Source organism: Limulus polyphemus, unplaced genomic scaffold, assembly GCF_000517525.1.
Source record: "Limulus polyphemus unplaced genomic scaffold, Limulus_polyphemus-2.1.2 Scaffold14, whole genome shotgun sequence".
In the NCBI taxonomy this organism is placed as follows: domain Eukaryota; kingdom Metazoa; phylum Arthropoda; class Merostomata; order Xiphosura; family Limulidae; genus Limulus; species Limulus polyphemus.
In genome coordinates this window covers 1730631-1743497 of record NW_013665624.1, presented here as the reverse complement: position 1 = coordinate 1743497, position 12867 = coordinate 1730631, and the positions used below count along the sequence as shown (strand labels likewise).

The window sequence follows — 12867 nt, the reverse complement described above, 5'->3', positions numbered from 1 at the left end:
GAAGATGAGAACATTGAGAGGGAAATTGTTTTGAACGAAGAAGTTTCGTAAAAAGCGCGAACGGTAGTGTGAATGATTTTTTGACTGAGAAAATAAGCAAATAAACAAATTAAGAGTTTTAGTAGTATATAGATAGATTCTTCAAGATCTTTTTTTTTTCTATCTTACGCCTTTTAATGAAGATGGAAACATTGACAGGGAAATAATATAATAGCCAATGCTCGGCGAAAGGTTTTCGTTTATAAAATGTTGTTTTTGTTCTCGACTTGCTTTTTATTTTATTACCTCGTCTCCATAGCTACTATATGCAAAGAGTCAATATTGTTGTTCTTTCTACATACCGTTATAACACATTTTCATCTCATCATTTAATTTCTGTTGTGCATATATTGTTGTATCGAAGATATTTTAAAGTGATTCATCAGGTGGAGAACGAATAGATAGATAGATAAACCGATATGTGTCGCCATCTAGTGTACCTAAATTCATCTAGAAATTTTCATAAAAGTGACCCGAAAAACGGGGCTGACTCGGTAACCCGTGGCCCGATTTTAACGAAACTTGTTTTATTCTCTTTCTATTCTCATTTCATTACAAATATGGCACTATTGTGCGCCCTTTTTTGCTGTATTTAATTACAGACAAGCACACACACGCAAACAATCTCAGTGTTTTACTAGTATATAGATATCCTCTTTAGGGTTATTCATAAACACCACAATCTGCCAGTTGTGAAGAGTTTGTTTGTTTGTTTTTTATAGGATATCCGCGGCTGTCACTAATTTTGGTTAGACGCTATATAGCTGTAATTATTTTCATGTATACAGACTGGAGCTCCCCACTGGTTAGCGGTAACTCTGAAAGCTTATAATGATGTAGCTTTGCACTTAACAACAAACAAACAATACATAGTGAAATTTAACAATTAGGCTGATGTATGTGGTTGGTTGGTTGTTTGAATTTCGGGCAAATTGAGCTCTGATTGTAACGACGTGTTCATTTAGACCATTACAATGATGTTATGTTCTTATTTTCAGTTGTTTTTTTTATATTAAAATTGGGTTCATTGATTTATATGTTGCTTCTTAGATCTGATCTATATAATTAGCTTACTTTAATCAGAAATTATTAATCATTACATGAAAGTCTCCGTCCTTTGTTTAACCGTTTAGACACCTTAATTTAAAGTGGTCAGATTACTCTCTATTGATATTTCAAAACCAACAAAATGTGATCATTGATGTTCTTCTTTGTGATATAATAATTTTATTGAAATTATGTTGTGTGCCAAAACTAGTTATATCTCTTTTTAATAACCGTGTTCTATAATCTCTCTCGACGATGTTTCTTCTAATTTATTTTAAGACACTTTTGTCTGGCCGGAATGTTAACTAATTCTATTTCATTTTTACCCGCTAGAACCAGTTGTTTGTAATGTGCTATGAAAACTATATTTAAAGTTATATGATACAAAGAAATATTTTCATTATTTCTCCTAAAGATCTCGTCAGATATTTTCCTTGTATTATTTAATCAAACTTCTTAATTATTCTAATAGTTACATTGTATATCTTCCATACATTTCACTTGAATATTTATTAGATATATTTCTTATAATGGATATACTGCATAGATTTTTTATTTTTGACAAGGATAAATAATGCTAACAGATAATTATAGTTTTATCTCATGATCTTTAATGACGGATAAACAAAACATCTGAAACACTCGAAGATAATATGTATCATACGTAAAGTATCAATATAGTGCTAATACATTTGAACCACTTAAACAGTGTGACAACTTAATTCAAACATTACGTAGAAGAGTGTCTATATGGGTTATACAGCCTATCAGTAAGTAAAAAGACATCCATTTCAAAAATAATGCTTTTTATAAAAGAAACAAGAGTGAAAGGTGGTACAAGATTACGTTGGTATTTAGTGTGCCTACATTTTACAATATTTAAAGCAGAAACACGGTTACACATTATATTTAGAAGAGCTGAGATCTGGGCTTGTGGGATAGTATTTTAACATTGACGAATAATTTTGATGAGGGTGTTTCTAGAAGTTTGTTGTTAGGGACACTTTCACAAGGAACGATAAACGATTGACATTGATCTTCATGCTCTTTTATTCTTATGCTCAAAGACCGTTTAGTCTGACCTATGTATACTTTGTTACACGAGAATTGGATCGAATATATTCCTTGTTTTAAGATGCAGTTAATGGGGGTCTTTCCATTTATTTAGTTTCCAATTAGCTTGGAAATTAGTTTGATTTGGTTGTTGTTCAATAATATACCTATCTTATTTGAGATTTCTGGATAATTAGGTAAGCATATAGGTGGGTTTGAATTCGTTTTTTCTATACTATTTTGTTAGCTTTCTTTATAAAACTCTTATTTAATTTTGTAGAATAAACTGTTGATTATATTGTTCTACAAAATTAAAAAAGACTTATAAACAAAGACAAGGAAATAATATAGAGAAAATAAATTCAAACTCACCTATATGTTTACCTTATTATCCGGAAACAGAAATGTTGCCGTTTGGAAGTGAAAAAATCTGTTGTCGTCGCTCGTGTATGCCAAACTCACCTATATGTTTACCTTATTATCCGGAAATAAAATTGTTGCCGTTTGGAAGTGGAAAAATCTGTTGTCGTCGCTCGTGTATGCCAAACTCACCTATATGTTTACCTTATTATCCGGAAATAAAATTGTTGCTGTTTGGAAGAGGAAAAATCTGTTGTCGTCGCTCGTGTATACCAAACTCACATATATGTTTATCCTATTATCCGGAAACAGAATTATTGCCGTTTGGAAGTGGAAAAATCTGTTGTCGTCGCTCATGTATACCAAAAAATATTACAAAATCAAATTCACAGAAAGAAAACTCTTCGCAGAACCAAATTATTTTCACCAACTAAATATCAGAGAAGATATTGAACTACATAAGAATGCAGACAGACTCATATACAATGATATGAGATTTCAACTGAATCCATTACGGAAAACATTCTTCAATGGAACAAGCATGAAGAAATCAGACGGTGAAAACACTACTTTGAAAATGACGCATGTGGTACGTAGAAATTAAGACGGGTAATTAACTCTACATTTTTGTAAATTTGTGTTATTTTCTTACTTATTTTTGTACTTATAAGATTGTTAATATTCATAACACCTGTATTAATTATATGTCTAAAGAGCTAATAGATCTAAACCATTAGAAAAGTATGTCTACCTAAACTTAGTTATTCACTACTAGAAAGTTTCTATAGAGATAACACATCTGAACCACTAATACAATGCGTCTACCTAGATATAGCAACTAAAAGAAAGTGTTAGTCAGTTAAGTCACCTTAGCCATTAGTATAGTAGCCAACGCACTTAAACAATTAGAAGAAAATGTCAACTTGGCTAAGCCATCTAATCAACTAGACAAGTGTCTACATAAGACCTCTACGGAAATAGAATATACTATCTGCTTAACTAAAACAACTGAAACATTAGAAGACTTGTCACTTGATTAATACATAAGAGAGAAATACATTATTTAAATTTACGTGACAGAAAAACTACGTACCATTATACAGGGTGAATGTGTTTCTATCAACTTTTGCAAACTCTGTATTTCCATTGCTTTTCTGAGAAGTGAAGATTCTAAGTAGGAAAAAAAAACGCACCAAAAGTAGAGAAGTAAAGTGGTAAATCAATAAATAATTAACCATAAAAAAATAAAGTTAATTTAGATTGATAGATATGTCTCATCTTAAGAAAATACATAGAGACGTGGAAAATACAGTATTATGAATTATAACCTAACACATCCAAAAGGAAAAATAATTTTTGCAGTCATTGAGGACAAAGGATGATATTTTTTTATATTCTACATAAATATTGTCTAATTTCACCAGTATCTTATTTTTTGTTTCGATTGCTTTGGTTACAACAAACTCTGAGTTAACATTAGTTTCAACTTTTTTTTTAAAAACACAACATACAATGAGGCAGAATAGAAAGGTACAATTCTATAACAGTTTACTCACCTAAGGTGTTTGATACAAACTCAGAAACATATCATTAGAAAAAAATGATTAAATTGCATTTTTGTACAACATAACTACGTAATTAAAAGTGTTGCTTGTTTGTTTTATCTCATAAAGACACAATGGGCTATTTGCGCTTTGTCCTCCACGAGGAATCGAACGTTGAATTTTAGCATTGCAAGTCCGTAAATTTAGCACTGACCCACTTGAGGACTCAATTAAAAATTCATACACTGGCATGTTGTTGTGGCTCTACTAAGAACTTAATTTTCTACATAGATGAATTCCGGAATATTTAAACGTGCAACGCCAATACGAGTAAGAAATGGCTAGTATACAAAAAACATTTCCAAACAGATCAACTGTACATACTTCAAGACTGTTAAACGATGTACAACAAAATGACACAACATTTTGAATAAAAGAGTCGTCAATGTTCTCTGTGGTACCAGTAAAATTCACACAGTAGAGAGTACAGGATAACAATGAGTTCGTAACCACATCAAACGAAAATTACCATTCAAAGTGCACCTCGAGGTTAAGGTTACGAATAGGAACTTCCTGCCATAAAAATACATTATGACGAAGACAGACAGATTTAAGGTATGTCATCTATGTCATCAGATGCTTAGAGAAATGAAGAGAAATCCAGATCAGTTATAGAATCATCCACAAGAGAGCACAATAATAATTACATAATCTGACGATAAAGTTATAAGTTACTATGTTCTAGCAACTGTAATGAAAAATTACGTGAAATGCATTTTGATTACGTTAATAAGCTGGATATCTTATTTTGACCTTAATTACAAGAATTTTGTACGCATCGTAGTCACTTTACTGAATTTTAACTATATTTATTAAAACATAATAGTTAATTTTTTAAGTTGTAAATTATTACTTTTTATTAATTTGTCATAAATGTTTATTCACTAGAAAGTTTTGATATAATGAAAAAATATATATTACTTTAATCATCAACTAGTTATAGTTCGATTTTCACATAGCGTACTTTATATTTATCCATTATGTGAATTTTAATTTGCATGAGTTTGTTATTATCCACGTAGCCTTTATTACCTCTGATTTATATATATAGATATATATATGAGTTAACAGACTGGTAATGGAAAAAATATACATATTTTTGTCTCACTTTGAACGTTTTAGATTTGTAATAATTTCATTATTGTTTTATAATGCTGATTTGATTGCCTATTTACAATTAATGTATTTGATAGTATAACATAGACGTAGAAAATACAGTATTATGAATTATAACCTAACACACCCAAAAGGAAAATAATTTAAGCTATTTTTTGTAAATAGAGAGAATCCACATTCCTTTTTTCAGATTTTTATGAATACGAATGAAATGTTTTAAATGCTCCACTAAGTAGATGTGATGTGAAACACACAGATACAGAATAGAAAGAGTAACAAGGGTAGCAAAAGGACAAACGTCAATAATGGAAAGAGATAAAATAGTTTTGAAAATAACACTAGGCCTATATTGATTGACAAACAAAATAAAATCGATTCCACACATATAATAAAAGATAACAAAACAGCTTTATGGAACTCGGGTATATACAAGAATCACTAAAAATTATATTTTGCCAATTATTTAACAAAAACACTTACCCGTAGAATCCCGGGAAAAACGTCATACAAGCAAGAGAATTTGATCTTATTTCCAGAATTTGACAGTAATTATCTTCCCATATTTTACCATTCCATCTGGAACACTAAAAAGGAAGAGATATGTTAACAGTTATTAGTGTGTGCATATATAAAAATAACATTTTTCAAAAATACTCCAAGAGATCGATGAAATGGGTTACAATGTTTGTTTGTTGTTAAACGCGAAGTTACACAATGGGCTATCTGTGCTTTGCCCACTACGAGTGTCGAACAGTCATTTTTACCTCTGAGCCACTGGTGGGGTGGGGGCGAAATATATTACAAAACAATAAGATTTGCAAATAGAATTATTTTGTAGAATTGTATACATACGTGTGTATCGTATTATGGATTTCAAATTTGCTTGTTTTTTTTTCAATGATGCTATTATTGAGTGTTAGTATTTTTAGTTTTAATGATATTTTGTTTTCGTGTATATCCTAAACAGGCAAGTAGAAGATTCTTAGTGTTCCAGTATAAGTGCAGGGCGTGCACAGGAGAGTGAGTGGGTGGACTCAAGCTCTTTCATTCCTTATCATATGCTTCAAAAATGATCTTTTTTCAGTCAAACAAATTTGAGACAGCTACTAAAATATGTGCCCGATTTCACACCTTGATTCCTGTGAGATATTAAGGAAACAGGTTTAATAGGGCCTATGACGAGGTTAGGCTAACTCACGACTTTAAGTTACCAAAGAATGTTTTATTAACATGATACAGAAGATGGGAAATGCATAGTAAGATTATGAAACACAAAAGCATGTTAACTCAACAAAGAGGTGAGTTTGTCCCGTATTCGGATATAAGGTACAAGAATTATGTAATAGCTTAATATGAGTTTATGTACACCCAAACGAACTGCTGATACGAGACACATTGAAGACAAATTATGAAAGAGGCTTAAATAGTAACCCAATGAGGTTAAATGTAAATCGGGTAATATTCCTCCACAAGTGACATTAATAGATTTAATAAAATTAGATACGAAATTACCACTTACAGAAAAGTATATATATATATATTCAAACTTTGACATTTACCGATAAATTTAGTGGTTAAATTTTTTTTTCTACAAAAGTGGCCAAGAATAATAAAAAAAAGGGTAGTGCATTGTAACAGAAGAAACAGGAAACGTTAACTGTTGCTTGAAATACAGTTTTCAGAAACACATTACAATGAATTGCTTGAAAAGAGAGTGAAAAGAACAAAATATACAAGTACTTTGTTCTAACTTTGGGTTACAGGGTAACATAGCTTATGAATGTAGATGTCAACAAAATATACATTTAAGAAAATGCAAAGGGTTAACATGTTAAAAAGTTACTAAAGCCCATGGCAAAACAAATTACATATGCTAGTTTAGAGTAACTACCTTTCTTCCATGGATTTGCAGAGTGGTTATTTACAAGTCGATATATAAGAAAAAGTCAAAGAGAAAAATACCTTTATATTACCTTCAGGGAAATATCAGTTTAATAGAATACTTTTTGGTTTATGTAGTGTTCCTTCAACATTACAGAGGCTATTGGATGTAGTATTACCAGGTTTACAAGACTTTGAATGCTTTTGTTATTTAAATGAGGTAATAGTCTTTTCAACACGTTTTGAATAACACCTACTTGGTAAGACATGTGTCTCATAGATAACTCAGGGCAAACTGGAAGTTGAGACTCTTTAAGTTCCATATTTTGTAAAAAGGAAATATATATAATTTAATCCTGTAGTGGCTGCAGATGGCATAAAACCAGGCCCAAACAAGTTAGAAGTATATAAAAATTATGCAGTGCCAAAAAAGTAAAATACTTTAGGGTTTTCTTAGGTTTCGTACGATTTAATTGAAGGTTTATTTTATATTTTGCAGTACTTACAAAACCTTTAAAATGATGTCATTTTTCATTGGATAAAACAGGAGGCAAGAGGCATTTAAGAATTCATAACTAAAAGCACCAATTTTGTGATTTACTCAGGTTTTAGTGAAAGAGATTATATTAAGTACAGACATTTCTGATTATGCAACAGTAGATTTTTATAAGAGTTAGATAAATATGGGAAAGGAAACTATATAGCATGTCAAAGTAGACAGCTGAGTAAAGCCCAAGATGTTTAGATGACAGATGTTTAGCAGTAGTACACAGTTTTAAGACATTTAATTTTATGAATATGGTATAACGCTCACCATAATTACACACCATGCACCCTTGCAGTGGTCAATGACACGAAATGATCCTTCTTCAAGATTAGCAAGATGGTTCACTACCGTTACAGGACTATAATTTTAACATAATATACAGACTATCGTTTGTTTGTTTGAAGTTAAGCACAAAGCTACGTAATGGGCTATCTGTTCTCTGCCCACCACGGGTATCGAAACCCGGTTTCTAGCGTTATAAGTCCGAAGACATACCGCTGTGCCACTGGGGGGCACAGACTATCGAAAACGTTGCAATGTAAATGCGTTAAGTAGAATTAGAGAAAGACACCTTGTGGTAACTTCAAAACAATATATTAACAAAATATGTAAGTGAATCAAAATAATGAAAATGACTATGAAGGAGTTTGAAACTTAGATAACGTTATTAACCAACAAAATGAAAATGTACCACTAAGCTCATTAAGGTATAGAGTATTACATGGAGAAAGAACTGACTGAATACTAAATTCAGGTGTATTATGGAGAAAAGTAAAAAACAGAAGAAATATAGTAAATGTGCCATAGATAGTTGTGCCTCAAACTGTAACAAAAAGAAAGCTATGAGTATTTATCATGATACTCCATTTTCTGTACATTTAGCGTTTGTAAAAAACGTGTAGTAGAATAAATAAAATATTATTTTGGCAAAACATGATAAAGTATATTAAAAACTTTCGTAAATCATTTATTTATATGGTATAGATGTCATGATGCTAATACAAGATATATTAGCCCAAGTAAAGTTATTCATCCATTAGATTAGGACTATAAAGTTTTCTTTAAAATCATACGATACAAAAACTGCAAAATTAGAATACAAGTTAGTAAAAGTTTTTATGTATATTTCACAGTAGAAATGGCCATTATCGTTATAAATTAATGTGTTCAGAAAAGAAAGTTTAACATTTGATTAAGACTATTTTATTGTGCACGTAACATATCTAGCACTTATGAAGCCTTGCATAAAGCATTTAGTAACATCAAATAATTGTTATGCAAAAAATGTTTTTATATTTATGTTATTGACGGAATATTTCGTTACTATGAAATCGAATATACCTTCAGTATACGTAGTACCAAAATATCTTGCTGTTATTGTCTTGCCATAGATGGGTAAATATTACTTGATTACTAAAAATCATTTAGGAAACGTACTTCTTAGGATATTTCTTTAAATACATCTTAGATGCGCTTTTGAACATAATTGACGCCTAGAACTTTTTTTTTCAGATTTAAGTACAATATTCTTGCATTAAAGTTATAAAATTGTAAATTTGCTTGTCCCAGCTGACATTAAGACTATATTGGGATCACTAAACAAAATTTACTCGTGTGAACGAATATGCAACTTTAAGATCAAAAATGAGATCCAATGTATCTAAACATGATTTAGATGAATGTGACGTAGCAAGGCCTGATAGTTAGGACACTGCATTTACAATGCGTAGGTTCGCATCCCATCATCGATCATGTTCGCTCTTTCAAATGTGGCGGCATTATAATATGACAGTCACTGTGGCCCGGCATGGCCAGGTGGTTAGGGCACTCGACTCGCAATCTGCGGATCGCGGGTTCGAATCTCCGTCACACCGAAACGTGCTCATCCGGTGTCCGAACTAGGACGCCAGTCCTACTCCCAGATACTCACCTCCAACAGAATTTGGAGGTGTGAGAAACACCATACGACACAAAAAAATGACAGTCACTCTCATTATTCATTGGGAAAGAGTAATCAAAAAACTGGTGGTGGGCAGTGTTGACTAGCTGTTTTATCTATAGTTTATCACTTCAAAATTAGGGGCAGTTAGTGCAGATAGCCCTCGAGTAGTTTGTTCAAGATCAAAACAAACATGTTAAACAGTTGTCCATTCAAATTATTTTAAAGCTTGCTCATACACAACTGAAACGGAAAATTAACCAAACATATTCAGCGTGTAAGTTATTCTTATTAAAAACAATGTACATGGATAAGTTTGGTTTGGTCATTGTAAAGAACAAAGCTACACAATAGTTTATCTGTCTACTGCGAGTATGGGCAGAGGGAATTATAAAGAATTCAGAAGCAATGGTAAAAGAATCAGTGTTAGTAAATTCATTCAAAGTAACGGGCTTAGGAATAGGAACAACAAATTTACAGAGATTGTAACTGTAGGACCTACAGATGAGAGAATAGGATGAAAAGTGTATCCAGTTTTGTGCACTTTGAGTAGGCCATAAAGAATACCGGGTTTAGAGTCACAATGAACAATTTGATGGAAAGTCATGTCAGGGATAATATTTTGGTCATTAAGAGTCTTGGAAAAATCGTATATTCTTATCTTCTCTCTCCCTTAAAAGCTAGATATAGTAAGTCAGTCTCCAGATTTTTAATTTATAAGGGTTACTGAGTTAGTGGTTCATTTTATTCATACAGTTGGCTATTTATATAATGACAATACCAATACATTTGATTCAATAAATAACTGCGGAGGCGAGGAAATAACAAAATATAATATGGAATATGAAGTGGTGGTTAAAAATAGAATTTAAAATAAAAATTTGGCGAGTTTTTCGCCACTACTTTATATTCTACAATACCATTACCTCTGCCTGGTTTACTGACAATAATATCTTTGTGCATGGATAGAGTTTTAAAAGAAAGTAGTTCACCATTATTTAATGGAGAGATAAGAGTTAGGAGTTATATCTGTAGGAGGGAAAAAGAGATGTTTTTAATTTATTAATTAAATATCATACGGTGTATTATTGTTCGGGTTAGTAAACAATGGAAAGGTTCTGTAAACTTTTCAAAATTATAAATATAATTAGCATTGTTGAGTTTGAAAGTTTAAAGATTACATTTTTAGGATTAAAACCTGGAGAGGAAGATGAATAAAGTCGTAGTTTAGAAGATTTTTATTTTGGATTTGCTCTTGTTTGATTATTAATCGTTGGTTATTCTTATAAATTGCATACATAAGATAGACAAAATAAAACAACAATAAAAGAAACTGACTTTCGGATATCCAGGTGTTGAAATTTTAGGTTAGACAGAAGTTGTCGGTAGTGCTTGTGTTTAAATTTTATACTTCCCTTTAGACCTGACAACCAGTGGCACAGCGGTATGTCTGCGGACTTACATACAACGCTAGAGACCGGGTTTCGATACCTGTGGTGGGCAGAGCACAGACAGCCCATTGTGTAGCTTTGTGCTTAACTTCAAACAAACAAACAGCAAAATAATAAGCTTTAGGATCACGATTTTTGAAAAATACGAAAATTATTGAAAATTACACATAATAAGTAAATGTCTAGCTTGAAATATTTATTGTGAAACATACACTGTCGATAAACTGTAACGAAAAACATACCTTAGCATTTTCATCATAAGTAAGTATTGGAAAGGCTATACTAATTTGAAATTCTTTTCCCCAGAACATGGCACCTTTTTCTGAATAGCTTGGCATTATGCTGATTACTTCACTAATCAACTTGCTGTCAGGCCTTGGAAAAACATATGTTGCAGCTTCCAAAGAAAACTGTTTTACAGAGATACACAGTGTCTGACAAATACTCTTATCTGGACAAGTGGAGTATTCTGTAGAAAATGTGAAAGTTATCTGAAAAAAAAATCACGTTTCTTTGATTAGTAAAGTTTTGGTAACAACATTTGTATCTCATTCTTAACTATATACATAGTGTGTATACGCGTACGTGGGCGTGTTTAAAACTAATAAATTATACACAATTATATCTATTGTATATTTATACTAAGTGTAAAAGAAAGAAATGAATTCAAAACAAAATGATTTAGATATAACTGTGTGATTTTGATGTTTTTTGTGGTGCCAACAAATTATTGCGTACTAGAATATTGGCAGCCAATCATTGATTCTGATTTCTACTAAAGATAAAGAAAACTACTGAACAGATAACAGTCACATGAATATATTAAGGTATAAGAAACAGTTCTTAGTCATTACACATTTTTAATATTATAACATTTGATATCTGTTAACAACAACAAAAAACCCCAACAGATTACGATTCTAGGGCTTATGATTACATTCTTAGGCATTACACTGTAATCATTGTCAAATTAACATTATGAAAAAAAGAAGAGTAGCATAAAAGCAAGTTCAAAGGGTTTGACTAGATGATAGTGACATTTGGTTCTTTTCACAAGAAAGGAAAGCAACGAAAATAGCGTTGGATACTAACTTACCTGAGAGAACAGCAGATATATTTGATTTAGAAAAGCGTTATCAACTTGTCGGTGCATTTTATTATTTTAACCTGTTTGAAATCCATTCACAAGATACACAAGGGTGATCTGGCCAGCTTTTGTCACCTACCTCATTAACCATTCTTCTATATTCAGATCGTGCGTGTTTCAAAATATAAAAAAACATACAAAAAAGCTATTATACGTTTTAGGTTATAATATTTAAAATAGCCAGGATTATTTTTAGATTTATAAACAGCCTTATAAATATAATTTTTTATTGTATAGAAATGAGAAAAGAGATCTAGAAAAATGCGATAGGGCATTTTATGTGTTAAAGTTGGTAATTCATTCTAATTTGTAAACTGGGTATGCTCTATCAGAAAATCTAGATTATTAAGTGTCTTTCATTTTCATGGACCGTTAGTACTGGTAATTCACAAGATATATTTTACACGGTGAATGGTAATATAATATTCGAACAAAACCCATTAATTTGTAAAATCCATTACTTAACATGAACAAAAAATTATTATTTTATAAATTCATTTCCATTATCGATAATGTGTTAATGCTAGCATTGTGACTCAATAAGGTGCATGGGGACTTTATGAAGCAGGTAGGAACGTGCATTAATCCAGACAGATAATCAACTGTGTTAAATCCAGTTGACTTATTATTCTTCATATATATATATATACAAGTAGGTTTAAAGTTTGTAGATTGAAACTTTT

The 12867-nt window shown here is 31.3% G+C and overlaps 1 protein-coding gene across 1 annotated transcript in view; it reads right to left on the bottom strand.

The window, feature by feature from the left end:
- The window catches only part of LOC111085299, a 78920-nt gene that overhangs the window by 9276 nt on the left and 56777 nt on the right, over positions 1 to 12867 (bottom strand). Inside the window, exons 10-12 of the mRNA XM_022383207.1 lie at positions 11280 to 11528; positions 5700 to 5803; positions 3593 to 3669 (exon numbers count right to left, since the gene is read on the bottom strand). Coding sequence (XP_022238915.1) covers positions 3593 to 3669; positions 5700 to 5803; positions 11280 to 11528 — 430 coding nt within the window. The remainder of the gene's footprint in view (positions 1 to 3592; positions 3670 to 5699; positions 5804 to 11279; positions 11529 to 12867) is intronic.